Raw genomic sequence first — 20,258 nt, 5'->3', positions numbered from 1 at the left:
CATAAATAGCTTTTTTAATTTTAACACTTCTACAGAACATTCAGTTGTTCATATTAGGTTCCTATCATTTAAATTACTCGAGAATCAATAATACTATTACTGGATTATATTTTAGAGATATCTTCTCATCTGGCAGTAGGTTTTTTTTCTGTAAATAAATTACAAACTTTTATTAGTTACAAAGGGAATATTCATGAATCATATTTTAGGAAGGGCAACATCCTCTTGGATTTTAAATAAAAACCATCAGTACCGAGGGTATTATTTTGCTGGCCCCTTCATTATAATAAAATGGGTCAGAAATGTTTCCAGATATGGGTAAATTTTAAATTGCTTCAAAATTACTTCTGCTTCTATTTAATAATTTCCGTGTACATTATTAAGTTTGTAACTATCCTAGTTGTCTTTCTAATTGTACTGTGAGACTGTAGGTTTTCTTCATTAGAGTTGAAGTGACATAATCAAGTGACTGTATTTGAATGATTATATTGCAATTCTTTGTTGAAAAAGGTTTTTATTTTCCATTTTTTCATTTTCATACACTCACATATATACTGTGCATAGCTGGAGCCATACAACATTAAACAATAATCGCAGCAATTCCTCTTGACAACAATAGCCCAAAAAATAGCAACCCAATATACCTCTTCCACTCGCCGTACACCTCTTTCTTCCACCCCCTCCAACTTTCTATCCTCCCTCCATCATCCCCCTCTACCCTACTTCCCCTCCCCCTCTACCACTCCTCTCTCCCGATCCACTCCCTCCCTTCCTTCTCACCCTCCCTCCTATCCTCTCTCCCGCCCTCTCTACCCCTCTTTCTTCTAATCCTCTCCTCCTCCCCTTGGTGTATTTCCACTATATGTCAATGTACTTAACTTATCCTATTTTTACAGAGAAATTAAAGAAAAACAGTATACATGTGAAGTTGCATTACATTGAAATCTAACCCAACCTAGTATATATCCCTCCCTCCCTCCCCTCCCCCTCCCCCCCAACACCCCACCTCCCTCCCCCCCCCAACTTCCCAGAGCCCGTACACGGTATAGATTTTTAGCAAACACAGTCTAAAATATATTGAGAAAAAAGAAATAAAGAAAAAAAAGGGTTAATAACATCTCTACATTGATCTTAGCTTCTTCTTGCTACGCTAACTTTGAACAGTTTAAATCATTCCTGATCTTAAGCATAGGCTATCTGGAATTTCTTAGTCCCATATTTGTTTTGTATATAGTCAATCCATTTTTTCCAGTCTCGTTTATATCTCTCATTTGAATTATCTTTAAGATATGCCGATATTTTAGCCATTTCGGCTAAATTTGTAACTTTCAATGTCCATTCTTGAGTTGTAGGCAAGTCTTCCTTCTTCCAGTATTACGCCACCAACAGTCTTGCTGCCGTTATTAAGTGCAGAATCAAGTTAGTCTCTACCACTGTAAAATCAGTACTTATACTTAGTAGAAATAACTGAGGAGTAAACTTTATCCTTCTTTTAAAAATATTTTGCATAATCCACCATATTTTTATCCAAAATGCCTTAACCTTTTAGCAGGTCCACCATATATGAAAATATGTAGCATCGAGAGAACCACATCGCCAACATTTAGGCTGTAAATTCGGATACATAGAAGCCAGCTTTTTAGGATCTAAATGCCATCTATAGAACATCTTATAAAAATTTTCTCTCAGGTTTTGAGCTTGTGTAAATTTCACATTTCTTACCCAGATTCTTTCCCATGTATCCAGCATTATTGGTTCTTCAATATTTTGAGCCCACTTTATCATACAATCTTTAACTAATTCTGTTTCCGAATCCATCTGTATTAGTACATTATATATCCTCTTTATATGCATTAAGCTTTGATCTCTTATTTGTTTAAACAGATTATCCTCAATTTGGATAAAACCATTTTTTTAATCTATTTTCCACCTGGCCTGTAATTGGCCATACTGGAACCATGTTTGAACTACCTTCTCCTCTTTTAATACCTCTAAAGATTTTAGTTGTAGTACCCCCCTTTCCAAAATGAGAAGCTGTCTGTAGGTAATTCTATCCTGTTTTTGTGCTATATTCATATTTTCAATTGCGTGTCTAGGAATTGCCCACATGCGTATCTTGTCATTTAATTTATATTGGTATTTTTTCCAGACCCGCAGTAAAGCATTTCTTAAAATATGACTTTTAAAATTCTTGTCCAATTTTTTGTTGAATAAGAGGTAGGCATGCCAACCATATACCAGATCGTGCCCCTCAATATTCAATATTCTATCATTAGTTAAATGAGTCCAATCACTAATTACAGATAGCGCCACTGCATCATAATATAGTTTTAGGTTAGGTAATTTCAAGCCTCCTCTCTCGCGTACATCTTGCATTATTTTCATCTTTACCCTCGGCTTCTTTCCTGCCCATACAAATTTGTTGATACCCTTCTGCCATTCTAAAAGATTCGCATCTTTTTTAAGTATAGGTAACATTTCATTTTCACTGCCGCTATCCTACCCAGCAAAGATAAGTGCAATTTTTCCCATTTTTTCATCTCTATCTGTATACTATGCCAAAGTGGTTCATAATTATGCTTATATAATTTCCCGTTTGAGGTTAAAATATTAACTCCAAGATATTTGACTTTTTTGACTACCTCACATCCTAGCATCCCTCCTAGTTCTTCCTTTTGTTTAGTGTTCATATTTATAGCTAATATTTTTGTTTTTCCTAAATTTATTTTAAAACCAGACACTTGACCATATTGATTAATTGTATTCATTAAAACCATACTGGATTCCTGCGGTTGTTCCAATATTATGACCAAATCATCCGCGAAAGCGCGCACTCTGTATTCTTGCTGCCTAATCTTGATCCCTTTTAGACCATCCAAGCCCCGTATTTTATTCAACAATACTTCCAAAGTTATAATAAACAATAGTGGGGACAAAGGACAGCCCTGTCTTGTACCTTTTCCAATTTGAAAAGAGTCTGTTAAACTTCCATTGACTATGATTTGTGCTGTTTGTTGTTGGTATATTGCTTTAATTGACTGTAAAAAGCTATCTCCTATCTGCATTTTTTGCAATATCTTCAACAGAAATTGCCAGTTAACTCGATCAAAGGCCTTCTCAGCATCCAAAAATATGAACACAGCAGGAATTTGGTTGTTCTTTCCCAAATATTCTAATGCATTAATAATTAATCTAACATTACTTTTCATCTGTCTCCCCTGTATAAAACCTGTTTGGTCGGTGTGTATCAATTGTTGAATAACCAGCATTAACCTATTTGCTATTATTTTAGTAATAATTTTATAATCTACATTAAGTAATGAGATAGGTCTATAATTTTTTGGTTGGGTGGTATCTTGATCTTCTTTGGGTATTAAAGATATAAACGCTGTCTTCCAAGATGGAGGCACCTTATTGCAATTCTTGACTAGGATCCTTTAGGAATTCTTACCATTCCAAAATTAAGTGGCTCCTCAGAATGCTTTGTTTCTCTTCTTCATGTTCACGTGTAAGAGAACAGAGTAGTGGTGTATTTTAGAAATTTGCCTTTTTCTCTCAGACCTGTGACCTGCATGCAAGACTAGCAGAAGATAGAACGTCTGGTCAGAGCATTCAAGGGGAAATTATGATTTTGACATATAAAGTGAAAGCTCTAAGAATTTTTTTACAGCAAAGAATAATCATATCCTTAGCAGCTGTTCTAAGCTGTTGGGGAGTTCTCTCAGATACAGATGAATGAATTTGTCCCTTTAGACAACATTGTTAGCAGTGCTCCCTTCTCATTTAGGGAGATGGTAATATGCATGTCTTTTTTCATTATACCAAATAACACATCCACATGTATGTCTATATGTGTATGCATGTATATGTAAAATTTAAAGACAAATAGTGATAGCTTTAGTCCTTCCCACCTCAGCATGGATAAACATTTCATCTTATTTATCCTTTGTTGTATGCTGGTTGTATTGGTATAAATGTCTGTAGTCTTACCTTAAATAGTAGTTTATAGTTGACTTAAAATAGCACATAAAAAGCCATTCTTTTTTCAATTCCTTTTTCTGCATAAGCCTGTTTTTGAAATATGTTCTTGAAGTTCTTGAAATATGTTCTTCTAAATTCTTTATCCTGTTACAAAAGAATTGCTTAAATTAGAATGAGCAATATATTATGTTTTTATTTACTACTGTCCTTAATATTTTCATATGATCTTCTTTCTGTCTTACACTTATGGGTGTATAACACCCATGGATGTAAATAGACATCTTTAAAATATTTAATACATAAAAACAGAAAGAAGGAATATGTTTTTAAATATTTTAAGAAAGCAATTTATTTTTGTAACTTTTGAATAATATGAATAGTTTGATTTGTTACATAAATTCAAATGTAGTTTTGAATTACAAATGTATATTGCCTTGTCTGTTATTTTTCTGTCTCCAAAAAGCAGACTATATGATACATAAGCTACTAAATCTCAGATCCCTCCAGGAAATCTTCATTTGGCCTTTTTGAATTAGGGTTTTGAAGCATAGCTTGCATCAAAATTAAATGTTTATATTTGTGACCAAAACACAGCACTGTCCTACTCATATTACTCAGGAGACATAGGGGAAGAGGAATTTCACATCTGTTTCTCTTCCTTTCTCTTTGTTTCTTCCCATCTTATAACTCCCATTGCCTTTCCCCTCTCCAGAAGCTCCCTGGAGAATTATTTTAAGAGGAAAATAGAAAAAATCCCATTATGCCAGCAGTATTCATTCTACTTGCAGATGGACACCATTGAATTAATTAATAGTACACAATAATACATTTGATGCAAGTCTACTGTTATTGTTTAGTAAGTTGGCATAGATTTCAGCTGTGACTGTAATTGGAGTATAAGTGTGTCATATCAGCTAATAGATGTTGGAAATGCAAACTTGTGATATACTCTGCAAACTATCCTGATCTTTAAGAATTAATTGTTGATAATTGATAATCAACAATCAATTAAACAATGGGTTAAACTGTATGAAGCAGATTATTGACTAAGACATTTAGGGAATTCCTATAGACATAGAAACTATTTAGCTTGGATTTGTTCATTAAAAAAAACACATTTTTGATTCTCAAGTATTTCTGGGGAAAAAACTAAACTGCATATTTAATCCATAATTATTCTACTCAAAAATCCTTTCCTTAAGCTTTTAAATAAAAAATAAAGTTTGGAAATTGAAAACAGGGAATTTTAAATCTTGTTTTCATAAAATGGTGGTATGCTTATCTAAATGTTCCTTTGATATTTATTAAGATATTGTTTTTGATTATTAAAGCAAACAGATAAGATTATCCCTTAATTCTCTCCATTTCCTTCTTTTGATTTTTTCCCCCCAATAGGTGCACTAGGCCTTCCAATGAGGGGGATGAGCAACAATACCCCTCAGTTAAATCGCAGCTTATCACAAGGCACTCAGTTACCAAGCCACGTAACACCAACAACAGGGGTACCAACAATGTCACTTCACACGCCTCCATCTCCAAGCAGGTATTTATTGATAACAAATATTTCCCCAGGATATTTTCTATTATGTCATTTTATTTCCTTAGAAGTATTTGCATTCTAGATATTTTTGAAATAATAAACCAAGTGTTTGTTTCCTGGATTGTTGCTTCTGCTTTGTGAACACGTAGGGCAAAAACTTCTAATGCAATATTGATTCTACTACAGAAAATAATTTATACATTTTGTTGATGTAGATAGGTGGATGCTTTTAGGAAAATCTTGCAGCATTGATAAAATAGTTGCTTGGTGTGTAAGCAGCTGTATAAACTTAATAATTAAAATACATTTAAGTAAAATAAATAAAATACATTTTATATAATGAAAGTGTTATTGCTGGCATTACTTGATGTTATTCAGGATTCCAAATTCAAGTAGGAATTGTAATTTTTGTACATTAGCTTTAGGGGTTCTTGGACTTCCTTCCTTCAGCGGCCCTGGCTGTTCCTTAACTGAAGCTTAGGGACCTGCAGTGAATTTACTAACAGTTCTATTTATTAAGTAATAAAATATGTTTGCTGCAGCATCCTGAGGCACCATAGTGCACAGTCTGGGAACAGTTCTAGCCTATTAAGACCATACTGATTTTTCCAAGTTCATGTAGAGCTTTCATGGAGCATAATTGAACTTGGGAGCTCAGTATGAATCTAAAATTTCAAAAACACTACCAATTACTATTGATACAAATGAAAAAGATGGACAACTGGTGGTCTTCATTATAAAATGACTCATTTCATGTGTGTATAAAATGTCCTCTTAGAAACGATTGGCTTGGACAAAGTAGAAATAATGATACGTTGACATATTCATTATTTTTTGTATCATATTTTTCAGGGGTATATTGCCTATGAATCCTAGGAATATGATGAACCACTCCCAGGTTGGTCAGGGCATTGGAATTCCCAGCAGGACAAACAGCATGAGCAGTTCAGGTTTAGGCAGTCCTAATCGAAGTTCACCCAGCATAATTTGTATGCCAAAGCAACAACCCTCTCGACAACCTTTTACTGTGAACAGGTATGATAAATTCAGGGTAATACATCCTATGTTATATGAAGGTCATTCAGTAACACAAAGAGTTTCCATTTTCATTCCTCTCCATTCCTATGCACACTACTTTTCTGATAAAGAAGTGGAGCATATTTCAAAATGTACAACAGGCAGGTAAATTGTGTTTTGCTATGGTTTTTTCATCACTGGAATGATATAATATCCTTAGTTCTGAGCAAACTCCTCATGTTTTACAAATTAATCTTCTTTCCAAAATTATTTGCTATGTCATATGTGACTTCTGAAGTCTGTTTTGGATTAGACTGTCTTTCATTACATTTTTCCAATCCAAGATTAAAAGATTGTGGGGGGAAAGCAAATATTAAGTAGGAATTCATGGTTTATTTTTCTTTTTTTAGATTCCTTAAGGCAGGTTTTTCCATCATTATATTAACTCAATGTATCAGTCTTGGTTACTTGTTGACTGACGATAGTAATTATTAACACTTGTTTAGGAAAATATCTATATCAAATACAATGTTTCTAAGAAACAGGTAAATAGTGTTAGAATTACTCCTGTTTCTAATAGTTTTCCTCCTGGCGTGTTTAACTTACCAATTAGAGATTCATTTTCAATTAAATGATTAAATTAATATTTGTGTTGCATCTGATCTATTATGGACAACATATTAATAAGCATATAATCTTATATTCATAACTAAGTCCTTTCTCAAGCATAGGTGATACAAATAAACCAGTGGTATATTCCTCTTGAATTGTTTTTATATATAAAAAAGAAAAGGCTAAATGGGGGAAAATAACAGTTGGTGACAGTGAGAAACAAGAAGAAAGACAAAGTAGAAAGAGCCCTATTCTTATGAATTATGAGATGTGACATTAAGGAAGTATCTTTATTGTTTGTAAACCATGTAAAGGTTAGGGTTAGGGTACATAGATGATATGTACTGTTGTAACTTCCTGAAGTAGTTTTGGATTTCTTTGATTCTTAAAAGCTTGTGGGGCTGATCATGCTTACATATCTTCACAGCTGCATTTTACTTTCAATTCTGTTTTGTAACAGATAGTATCTTTTTTATGATAACCATTTGTTTCAAACAATAGCCTTGGAACACACAGAGTGTTAATTTTTAAATGCTTTATATCCAATTCAGTTTATATTTCATGGCACCTTTTGATGCATTAACATAACAATGTGCAGTTATGTCCTGTTAAAGGTTGCAGTACTGAGGTTATAATTCTTGGATAGCATTTATGGGCTGACTCTTCCATCAGGCTCCTATCTGGTTTTGGGATATAGTCATTAATATAGTTCATAGATGGGTTATCAGCCTAGATTATTACCAGTTTAGAAAACAGAATTTAATTTCCAATTGGAGTCAGTAACCCACTTCCTATTTTAGCCAGAGTGTTTATTCACAAATGAGAAGCAATTGCTACCAACCAGATGATAACCATTTATTGCTAGTTGGTTCTATTATCAAGACAAGATATTCTTTTATGTTATCTTTAAATTGATCCATTGAGGACAATACCAGCGATGTGCTTGTTTTGTATATTTTTTTAATCTCCTGCAGTTCAAACTAAGGTGATCTATATTTATTTAGAAGATTATTTAGAGGATATATGTAAGCTTTCTTTTTTCTGTTTTTGTTTATGTTAGCATGTCTGGATTTGGAATGAATAGGAATCAGGCATTTGGAATGAATAACTCTTTATCAAGTAATATTTTTAATGGAACAGGTAAGCCTATTTTAAATCCTCATTCTTTAGAGTTTCATTTGGAAGCTTATTGTGTGTGTATTTTATGTTACTTTCTCAGTATTTGGATAGGTATTCATAGTCTTCAGTAGACTTCATTTTCATAAGTGAAAGAGGTGATTCTGCCAGTTTTTCCATAGCCCCTTATATCCTTTGCCCTCCAGTTTTAATAATGAACCAAATCCACTAATCCATATGTTGCCATAGATGTCTAGTATCTGCAAAACTGAATGAAGCAGAATGTAACAGTTCTGGAATCATAGGCTTTTTGTATTTATTTATTACATACATATATACTGCCCAACTCAATTTGATCATGTTATTGGGCAGTATACAATAAACAAACCAAAGGGAAATTCAAATTACAATTAAATCTACAATATAAGCAAAAAAAAGTGTCTGCTTATTCCCAGCTAGTAGATATTCTCACACTACCCAGGAACAGAAAAGCCTAGGTTGAATATCTTGTAGTTTTTGGATCACAAGTATTAGTTGGTTTTCATAGGATAGGAAAGGTTAATTGAGGTCATTTATTTCTATGCCCTGCTCAGTGCAGGATCTGCTAAAGCCTTTTGGACAGATGCTTATCCTGCCCCCAGCGAAGAGGACATGCTACTTTTTGGGGCAGCTATTCCACTGATTCACAGTTCCTATTGCCAGGAAGTTTCTCGTAATATTTAACTTGACTCTCCTTTCCTGTACTTTAAGTTATTGATTCAGCTCTTGTCTGAATATGGGATAATAGATTTCCTCTTTAGGAACCTGAAGACTGCTATTATGTACTTCAGTCTTCTCTTCTGTGGGCTAAACATGCACAGTTTTTTAACTGTTTCTCATAGGGCTTGGTGCTTTCATCATCTTAGTGTTCTCTGATGCACTCCCATTTATCAGTCTTTTTTTAAAAAAAAAAACGGTGATGCCCAGAACTATGCAAAATACAGTAGTGTGGAAAAACGATTTCCCCTGATCTGGACTATATGCTCTTGTTAATATGTTCCAAAATAGCATTTACCTTTTCAGCAACACTTCATCACACAGCTGGCTTATATAATATATCTATAAGATCTTTTTCACATGAACTTTCCCATCTTATACTTTTGTGCCTTTCTCAGATGCAATTTTTTACATTTCTTCCTGTTAAATTTCATCCTGTTTATTTTTGAGATCCAGTGTTCAAACCTATTTAGATCTTCTCTTTCTCTTCTGAAGTATTAACTATTCCTCCCAGTTTTGTGGTATCATAAATTTTGATCATCATTCCCTCAGTTTCATCGAGGTTATTATTAAAAATGTTGAAAAGCACATTGTCTAGCACAGAGCGCATTTGATACTACACTCTAATCTAATATAGATGGCCAATGAAGGTGTAATTTCACTTCTGAAAGTAGACATATAAAATATGAGCTTCTCTGCCTTCTGTTCATCATCCATCACCAATTTATCTCTTTCTGCTCACAGCAGACCTTATTTTGCCTTTTTGTTTCTGATGTATACCTCACCCCCTCCAAAAAGCCTTTTTGTTGTTTGAAGTATTTCTTTGCAAGCCTCCGCTCATTCTACACTTTAGCCTTTCTGAAACATACCCTACAGTTTCTGCTGATTGCCTTGTATCCTTCCTTACTGCCATTCCTTCCACTTTGTATCCATATCCCTTTTTCTTTTTAACATTTAGACAGTATAAATGTATCCACATGTTCTCTTAAGATGTCTCCAGTTTTTCCTTCTGGTACAAATTGTTTATACTTGTGCCTTCGGTACCTTGTTTAGTAGGATTTCCCATTCTTTCCAGACACTTTTCTCCTCAGGATTTCAAGCCTGATCCCTCCTACCTTCCGTCTGAATTCAAGAAATCCAGTATACAAGTCTGACTCTTCTCTATTCCTCCTCCCCCTGATATCATGAACTCAAGGATAACCTGGCCATTTTCTCTCAAGGTTCCTGTCACCTTCACTTCTTCAATTCCTCCCTGTTGGTAAGGATTATGTCTGGGATATCTTACCCGTTTGTTCTTTCTACCATCTTCTGACAAGTGAAGTTGGCAGCAAGATAGGACAGGGATTTCTTGGACCTCTGACTCTTGGCATAGATAGATTTCCAGCAGATATAAACATATTTGAATTCTCCTGTTTTTAGTATCATGTGCATGATACTACATAAGGCTAATACTTATCTTTTAAGCTTGTTTCTTTTAGAGGCTAAATCACTATTTGTTCTTTCCTTCTCTCTCCTCTACCCCATGTCTTCTTTCTCCCAAGCTACAGGTATCGTAACTTGGAAGAAATGGAATATAATTATCATTAAGTTTCTACAGAATTGTATATTTATGATATGTATGTATGGTTCTCCAAATACATTATTGGACATTTATAAACTTAAAAACAACATATTTTATTTTAGATGGCAGTGAAAATGTTACAGGACTGGATCTTTCAGATTTTCCAGCACTAGCGGACAGAAATAGAAGGGAAGGAAGTGGAAATCCAACTCCATTAATAAACCCTCTAGCTGGAAGGGCACCCTATGGTGAGTGTGAATCTGGTGTCCTTACAGTAATGATACTATGATATCTTAATAATTAATAACAGCTTTTGCTAAACTTAACCTTTGGCCTAGGGTTATTATTTATTTAATCTGTCTTTTGCCTGAGAAATGAAGGTTCCTAAAAGAAAATTGTCTGTAAGTTATTTAGCTGCCACTCCAAAACCTGTTTGCTGTTAGTAAATGCATAGAATTGAGTGGAATTTTGAACAGACAAGTATAAAATGGTGTGGGTTCAACACACCCAATACATCGGCTCTGTCACATATCTGGTACCAAAGGCTTGAACATAAAACCAGATCTTCAGGGCCTTACAAAAGGCCAGCAGGGTGGAGACCAACTTAATCTCAGAAGGAATGATGTTCCAGAAGTCAAATGTCATGGCATAAAAGGATCTTTTTCAACATCTTGCTGTCTGATACTTCTTGGCTAATGGTGCTTACAGCATGTCTCTCCTGCCAGAATGAAGGACACATAGAAATGAATGAGAAGAGGTGGTTTTGTAAGTAACAACCCCCCCCCCCCAAGCCAAGTGGGACTTTAAAGGTAGTCACCAGCACCTTTAAAGATGACACCAGAGCGTAGAAAATTAATTTGGTGTAGTAGTTAAGGCACAAGACTAGAAGCCAGAAGACCGTGTTTTGTTTCCACCTTAGGCCCATAGCCAGTTGAGTGACTTTGAGGCAGTCATTCTCTCTCAGCCCAAGGAAGGAGGCAATAGCAAAACAAAATATTTCTTTGCAAAAAAAAAAAAAAATGCAGGGACTCATCAGAGGCAATAGGAGGCAAATCTAGATGTCCTAGTTATCATGGTATAGCTATATTGGTGATAAATGTAGGAGCCCAGAATAGATTAAGATCCTATTGTAATACATATGAAATACTAAACGGTAAATATAAATAGTTTTTCTTGTTCTCTGCAAGGAAGAGTAACAGAAGGCAAAGACTTAGAATCAAGACAAGCTAATTTCAGAATAAGAAAGGATTCCTTCACACAATCCTTCACTCTAAACTTACAAAGGTTCAGCATGAGGGGACTCGGCTGATATAGACATTTTGTCCAGCTCTACCTTGTGTATCCAATGTGTGTGCATAAACTATACCTTTGTTCTTAGATATAATTAGTTTTAGTAGTTCAACCATGTATTTTCTTCTTACAGTTTTATACTTTCATTTAGTTACTATAAATCATTAGTACAATTTGGAATATTACAAATTATGTGACTATATTGTAGTAATGTAACAAAACAAATTTGAAAAGTAATTAACTGCTAGTGCTTTTTAAAACCTAATTTACACATTTACATTAAATATATATATTTCTTTAAAAATCTTGTTAGCTTCATAGATAAAAATTATAATGTTTTTGACTATTTAAAGAAATCAAAAACTGAATAGGGTCAATATATTCCTCTAAACTCATTATTGTTTCTACAAATAGAAGGTTTGAGATTGATATTTTACTTTTTCTATATTTGTTAAAGTAAAATCATATGCTATAGAAAATTTTAATTATCAAATTGTAGTTTTACTTACTCAATTTACGTCTCTTTCATTTTCAAATATTTTGAGGTTCACTTTCAACATGAAAATTAAAATCCATAATAATAAAATAGTACAAATAAATTGAAATAAAATGAAAATGAAAACTATTATAATTTAAATAATTCAGTGTGGTGTATTTATCTCCCAATGTAGTTGGGATGGTAACAAAACCAGCAAATGAGCAAACCCAGGACTTTTCAATACACAATGAAGATTTTCCAGCATTACCAGGCTCCAACTACAAAGATCCAACATCAAGTAATGATGACAGTAAACCTGTAAGTTTGCCGTAATTTAAAGAAAAAACAATTCACACATACACACACATGAATGTATGTACTATATGTATGTATTATGTATGTATTTATCTTTAAGAAGGCAGTTAAATCATGGGTAAAAGCCTTAGCCATAAAAGCTGGCTGGATGACTTTGGGCCACTGACTCTGTCTCAGCCCAACCCACCTCAGAGGATTGTTGTGGGGAAAATGGGAGGAGGAAGGTGTGTTGGGCTTGTTTGCCGGCTTGAGTTATTTGGAAAAATAATGATGGAAAATAAAGGAACAAAGAAGTAAACCAGTCCTCCTTGCCCAACCATATCAAATAACAGAAGTAATTAGCAAACGGGGGGACAATATTCTTCAAATGCAGTGCTGTATTTATTAATGGAAATTTGCCCAATTTCCATTTGCTTCACTTCTGGTTAAAGGGAACCATTCAGAGAAATGCTTTAGGAAAGCAGTTCTCATAGTGTGGATTGGGGACTTCTGTGGGTCTCCAAGATCCTTTCAGGGGGTCTGCAAAGTTAAATAAATACATTATATTAATATTTCTTAATTTTAAGTTTTCATACAGTACATATAAGCCATGTAAACCAAAAGTCTTTGGATTCCTCAATCGTATTTAAGAATTTGAAGGGGTTAATCATAGTCTCTCTCTGTTTGGCATGTCTACTTTATCCAGTAAAATACATATGGCTTTGCACAGACCCTGGATTAGAAACCTAAAAATAGCTGAATTCCCTGAACAGAACTTTAATATTGGGAGGACTGAAGTTTAATTTATTGTCATTAAAGCCATTAGTAATTCCAGACAATATTATCTATTATCTATCTATCACCCTTGAATTGTACACAATAGAGAAGCTGTTTGTTACTAACAATGTATTGATACATGGATGATCTTACTTCATATAAACATAGAAATATAAGAGATGAGAGAACTTCCTGTAGGATGCTGTTTTGTAAACACCAGTTAACTAAATTAGCTGGTCATGTATTTTTTTACAATTTTTATATTGATTTTTTTTCTTTATATCTCTTAACAGAATTTGAATACATCAGGCAAAACATCATCTAGTGCAGATGGTCCAAAATTTCCTGGAGATAAAAGTTCAACAACGCAAAACAATAACCAGCAGAAAAAGGGGATTCAGGTGTTACCTGATGGTATGTTTGCTAAATCTGCTGTTTTTTTTACTAATGTAAATTTTTTTACTAATGTTTCAGATGACACTGGTTCTGTATTATTAGATAATACTCTGATTTATGTTTTCTAGGTCGGGTTACCAACATTCCACAAGGGATGGTGACAGACCAGTTTGGAATGATTGGTTTGTTAACATTCATCAGGGCAGCAGAGACAGACCCTGGCATGGTACATCTTGCATTAGGAAGTGACTTGACAACTTTAGGTCTCAATCTCAATTCTCCCGAGTAAGTATTTTCAAATTAATATCATTATTTAATATAAATTAGTCACTTATTTTTGAATAACCACACTTCCAAATTATTTACTAAGGTAAACTAAAAATATAATTAAAATATGCATTCATGCAATTCTCTTCAAGATGTTAATATATAATTCAACAATATTTTAATAAATTGGGTATAATATTCATAAAAATAACACGTCAGAAAAACCACAAATTTGTGATATCATAGAAGTGAGTACATCCCCTCACATTTGGTAAATATTTAAGGAGATCTTTTCATATGACAACACTGAAGAAATGACACTTGACTACAACGTAAAGTAGTGAGTATACAGCTTGTATAACAGTATAAATGTCCCCTCAAAATAATACAACAATAACCATTAATGTCTAAACTGCTGGCAACAAAAGTGACTACACCGCTAAGTGATAATGTCCAAATTGAGGCTCCTCTCTCATCCCCGCACGGGTTCCCACCAAAGTAGTACCTATTCACCTATTCACATTTTTACATGCTTTTGAACTGCTAACTGGACAGAAGCTGGAGCAAGTGGCAGGAGCTAATCCTGCCCTGTTGTACTCAGGTCACTTTGCCAATCATCAAGCCTCCGTTCTAACCACAGAGCCAGCATGTCTTTCTACTCAGTACATAATCCACTATAATATTTTTTAACAATTGATTATCTAGCCTCTGTTTGAAGACCAGTAGTGAAAAAGAAATCACTTCATATATGCAACCTTTTTCACTAGCTGGCAACATATTCAGTCAGGAAGTTATTTGTTACATTGCATCTGAGTTGCAGTTTTTACCCTCTGGTTCTGGTCATCCTAGCTTTGTATGAGCTACAAACATGCTACATATCTTCCCACCTTCCTCATCCAAGCTAATTGATAGAAATGTTGAATAGTACAGAACCAAAGCAATAGCCCTGTGGCATTCCGATGAGACTTTCTTCCAAGTTGAAATGACACTATTATGAGGCATTTTTTTATGTAGTTTCTCAGCCAATTGTGAGTTCAGCAAAAATTATTGTACTCATATTTTACCACTATTTATGAATAAAATGAGACTATCAAAAGTTTTGCACAAGTAGGGTATGGTTGCACCATTTTTTGATCCAATTAAGTTTATATCAGATTAATAAAAACAAATTTCATTCATATTTTAATAGTTATTCCCACATATATCTTTTTCAAATATTGAAATAATGCTAATTTAGTCACAATCAAAAACTAATATGACATATGATTAATGATACGCATAAAAATAATATGACTAAAAAAAGTGTTAGTTTGTTGATAGTTGTATGTTAATAATTGATTGCTGCAACAACATGTAATGGCAATGACAAAATAGTAACACGGTGAAACATCAACTTAATACATTAATTTTAGGATGGGATTGTCTATAACAGGGGTGTAAAACTGGCCTCACCCACAGGCCACCCCAGCTCCGTGAATGGGGAAAATGTCATAAAACGACATCACAGCAATGTGATGCCACGAGTTTGATACCCGTGGTCTATAACATCTCAATTCTTTCAAAAATATAAGAGTCAAATGACAGAAGTACATTTATTAATTCCGAATAAATTATGAGTTGCATTATTTCTGATGATTATGATTGCCAGAAGTTGGTATTATGTTGTATTGACATAATGGCATAATTTCTTCAATGACAACATTATACCACAATATAGAATTATATTTAATTGCTTCATCTGGCCTACTTAGGATCTAACAAAGTTACTTGTTATTATCAATAAAGTATTGGTAGTATTGATAAGAGAGTATTATAGTATATAGCAATTCGTGAAAATAATTAAGTCATCTTGGCATATCTTTTTATACTGAATATTAGGTTCTAATTTAATATGTAAATATTGATACATCCTATTTTGTTAAAATTAATCACAGATTTCTTCTAGTATTGAATATTATTAAATATTTTCTCACTATTTCTAATCAGTGTTTTGTATTTATTGTAATATCTAATTCTTGGTATTAATCTAGTTCCAGATAATCTGTTTAAATTAGATAGTGTGCAAACCAGCCTCTGTTTTTATATTTGAAGAAACAGCATTTTGCGAAGGAATAATCTTTATCAATTATATATATATAAATATTTTCTGTACAGAAATCTTTACCCCAAATTTGCATCACCTTGGGCTTCTTCACCCTGTCGACCTCAAGACATAGGTAAGGTTGATCAATTAATATATCTATTTTTAACTTGATATACTCTTAATATTCTTGAAAATCAGTATCATGAGTTAAGAATTAAATCACATCTCATTCCCTTATCCAGACTTCCATGTTCCTTCTGAATACTTAACAAATATTCACATTAGGGATAAGGTGAGTATACTTTATGGTCCCTTAACAGAATAAAATAGAAATAAAAAAAATTCTCAGGCTGTTATATTTATGACAATCTGTATATATCGTATTAACATCTAATGGCATAAATGAAGTGTCATTCTGCAGTAATATTAATTTAATGAGCTGTTTTTTGGATGAATATATGTAAATTGTTTCCAATGCTAAAAAAATCTCTATATAATTGCTAAATATTATTCCTACATTTTCCTTTTATGGTATGCATTTATTCTATATTTTAGAGAAGTTTCTTTAAAATATAAAGTATCTTAATAAATAGTTTTAAAAAGTTTTATTAAATAAAATTATTTCATTTGCTCTTAGTTTATATTTTGGAAGAATAGATAGACATTTTTTATTAACATACATTCTACTTTAACAGTATAATCAATCTATATATTGTACAGTTTTGCTATTTCCATTGAAAAAGTATTACTGTGTTTTCGGAATTTGCATGTATGTAAAAAATGGCAGTCTGATGAAGTACTTAAAACAATTATATTTGCAGAAGATTTATTTTATCAAAGGCCAGAATTCTAATTACCTACAGGCAGAGTACAGAATTATAATGGTATGATAGAAAACAAGTTCTAAAGTAAAAATTTTCTAATTCTTCACTTAGTTCTCCCAAATAAGTAAATTATAGTAGGATACTTCACACACTGACATTATTGCATTAAAGTAAAATATATACTTGGATAGTGGTTCATAATGCACATTCTCTTAGATCCTGTTCAAATATAATACAAGTATGGATGCTGCTTGTCATCTCTACTTAGTTATGCCTGACAGAAGAATAGCTAAACAGACTAGGAAATCTTTACCACTGTTTTGTCTGTCATTATATCAGTACTAAGAGGTTTGGTTTCAATCTCTCCTAACTATCAGGAATTTTAAGTTATGTGTGTGGTAATGATTTTGGTTTATTGAGAAATAGTACTTCTGGTTTAGGTTTAATACTAATGGACAGAGATTCTCTGGTTTGTTTTACCATTCTTACTGAACATAGCAGTGCGTACCAGTGCCTGCTGGGAGCACCAGGTACCATTCTGGTATGGTGCTCCGGAGGGCCCGCCCACTTGCTCTCCTTACCGCTATTTGAGCCGATTGGGGCATTTGTGCATGCTCACGGAGTGTATGGTGCCTGCGCAGTGCTCCACTGAGCAGCTGGAGCATCGCGGGCGGTGGGTACACATGTGCGCGTTGCACACGTGCTCATGGTGGGCACCCGACCCAGTTGCAGCGTACCTGTTGCAATGGGATCCGGAACCCACCACTGGAACTTAGGTACCAGAATAAACATTGGGGAAATTTAGGGAAGCCAATTAAAAATTCTGGCAGCCCTTCTGTCTCTTACCAACTACATAGATGTATATGTGTAACATCAAATAATTAATTCATTTCTAACATCTTTATTTTTTAATCATCTTTTAGTAATATAAATAAAACTTAAATTGGATTTTGAAAGTCTTTTTTTTTCTCCCTTTTCAGTTGGCTGCAATAAAGCTTGGTCGCTATGGGGAAGATCTACTCTTTTATCTCTATTATATGAATGGAGGAGATGTATTACAACTATTAGCAGCAGTAGAGCTGTATGTCATGTTTTAGTGAATTTTGTCATAGAGGATATTCAGATTCACTTTTTAAAATCATGAATAGCTTTTCTTTTAAAAACAAATTACTCTAGTATGCAAATTACTGTAGCATGGAAATTCAAGCAAAAACTATTCAATTTTTTTTAAAAAAAACCCTTCTACTTGTAGACTTTCTTCATGGTGCAGAAGTATGTGAGGCGTATGGAATCTTTTAGATTAGTAAACATGCCTGGAGTTTAGAAAAGACATTATGGATGCTCACAAAAATGATTCTATTCAGCAGACTCCTGTATTTATAAATAGTCAGTTTTGATAAGTGTTTCTTTTTTCTATAAAACTCTCAAATATTGTAAGGCAAGCAGCTCCAATTTAAATATTTAAATATTTCCTTCAATGAACCTACCATTTTATTTAGGTTAAGTGCTGAAAGGAAAATTATAGTATAAAAATAGTTTTATAAGCTATTGTTGCATATAGAACATACTTAATATAGTTGTATAGATAAAGGTATTTTGTTAATTCTAATTTTGCTTTTTAACAAATTTAAATCAGTCCAGCTAATAGAATCTTCTTTTTCCTGATTGGATGACGAAAGATTTAATCGAGACTGGAGATACCACAAAGAAGAGAGAGTATGGATTACCAGAGCACCAGGCATGGAGCCAACAATGAAAACCAATACATATGAGAGGGGAACATACTATTTCTTTGATTGTCTTAACTGGAGAAAAGTAGCGAAGGTATTTTTTTAGATAGATATTTAAAATACATGTTATTTATTACTGTAGGGTTTTTTCATTAAAGATTCTTATTTGGGAGTATGGAGTCTTTTGGATTAGTAAACATGCTTGGAGTTTAGAAAACACACTACAGATAATTGCAAAAAAATTACTGCTATTCAGCAGGCTTCTCTATTTACTGAGACATGCTGACTAGTACTAGTTTAAAATGCAATGACATCTCATTTCTAAAAATTTGTACCAGGTGAATGAAGGTGCATATATGGTGGAAGAAAACTGTTTTAAATGTATTTAATGTCAGTTGCCTTGGGTCAGTTTTCATGCACTGTGTTTTTATTTGTAACTGATCTTTTATTTCTATGGATCAGAAACATATCCTGACTCCCTACTAAATGAAGCTTATTTTTTTGTTTTCAATATGCTTTTTTTTTTAATTAAACAGATACGGGATGAGCTGATTCAGCTGAGGTAATACAAGCTTTGTGTTGTGAAGTTATCTCGGATTGATCTGCATCTGTGAACCCTGAAGAAGTAAACAGGGTTCTCTGTGCTATTAGCTTCTACCTATAGATTAGTTTCTTGCTGTATCTATTTGGTGAAAGTATAGGAAGATGAGAAAATGCTGGGTAAATGCATCCTTGAGTGAGGAAGTGATGCCTTCCACTAGAAAAGGGGATGATGTCTTACATCTCAAGAAACAATAGCTCGAACTAGTAATTGGCCATTCTCAGACACCATTCTCTTTTTAGGGACATTAGCAGAGATTGAACCATAGTTACAAAGAACCTGGCTATATCAAATCAACTGATTTTAGTCAGGATTCAAGCCAGACTGCCATGAGAGATTGAAACCATATTGTTTAGTCTCATTGATGACCTTTAATAGGGTCAGGATAGATGGATTTGACTTGTCTTGATGGCCCTCTCAGCAGCTTTCAGTATCGTTTATCATGCCTTTAATTGGGTATACTCTTTCCTAAGTGGCCAATTCCAGTTAGTGATGATGAGTGAAGGGAGATCACTTTTCAGCCATTTATTTACTATTTGGTCCTTGCTTTCCCACAGTGTAACATCTACATAAAACTATGGAAGAGCTCAGCTGCTGGCACAGAGTGACATATAAACAGCATATTGATAATAGGCCATTATGTGTCTCTACTTCAGCCAGACAAGAGATGTAGTGACTGACCCAGTGCCTGAGGATTTTTAGGGGAAAAGTAGGAGGAAAAATAGGTTAGGACATACAAAGAAAGACTGGTTATAGCTGAATCCAACTGAATATAGAAATAGTTCATCTTTTATTCATTTTATTGCTTTTGATAGAATTGGCTTGCAAGTTGAGGTCCTTTTGGAGTCCTAGCTTCTAGTTGAACAGCAGGTGGATTTTATGACCAGGAGAAACATCGCACAATTTCAACTTGTGTATTAATTGTGGTCTCTCCT

The 20,258-nt window shown here is 33.7% G+C and overlaps 1 protein-coding gene across 7 annotated transcripts in view; it reads left to right on the top strand.

The window, feature by feature from the left end:
• CNOT2 (CCR4-NOT transcription complex subunit 2) overlaps positions 1-20,258 on the top strand; it is a 78,947-nt gene that overhangs the window by 54,591 nt on the left and 4,098 nt on the right. For 5 of the 7 annotated variants that reach the window (XM_087723449.1, XM_087723446.1, XM_087723443.1 and 2 more), the window contains 11 exons: positions 5,377-5,524; positions 6,374-6,556; positions 8,211-8,290; positions 10,706-10,831; positions 12,545-12,669; positions 13,716-13,836; positions 13,947-14,103; positions 16,240-16,301; positions 16,411-16,460; positions 17,973-18,073; positions 18,672-18,816. In XM_087723449.1, the coding sequence (XP_087579575.1) occupies positions 5,377-5,524; positions 6,374-6,556; positions 8,211-8,290; positions 10,706-10,831; positions 12,545-12,669; positions 13,716-13,836; positions 13,947-14,103; positions 16,240-16,301; positions 16,411-16,460; positions 17,973-18,073; positions 18,672-18,816 (1,298 nt within the window). Of the gene's footprint in view, positions 1-5,376; positions 5,525-6,373; positions 6,557-8,210; positions 8,291-10,705; positions 10,832-12,544; positions 12,670-13,715; positions 13,837-13,946; positions 14,104-16,239; positions 16,302-16,410; positions 16,461-17,972; positions 18,074-18,671; positions 18,817-19,258; positions 19,285-20,258 lie in introns of all 7 variants that reach the window. The other 2 variants (XR_015697750.1, XM_087723447.1) reach the window with 1 other exon arrangement.

This window comes from Thamnophis sirtalis, unplaced genomic scaffold, assembly GCF_051295495.1.
Source record: "Thamnophis sirtalis isolate CommonGarterSnake01/CBP01778 unplaced genomic scaffold, rThaSir2_p1.2 scaffold_9, whole genome shotgun sequence".
Taxonomy (NCBI): domain Eukaryota; kingdom Metazoa; phylum Chordata; class Lepidosauria; order Squamata; family Natricidae; genus Thamnophis; species Thamnophis sirtalis.
Note: the sequence above shows the minus strand (reverse complement) of the source record. Positions and strands in the feature narration are given on the sequence as shown.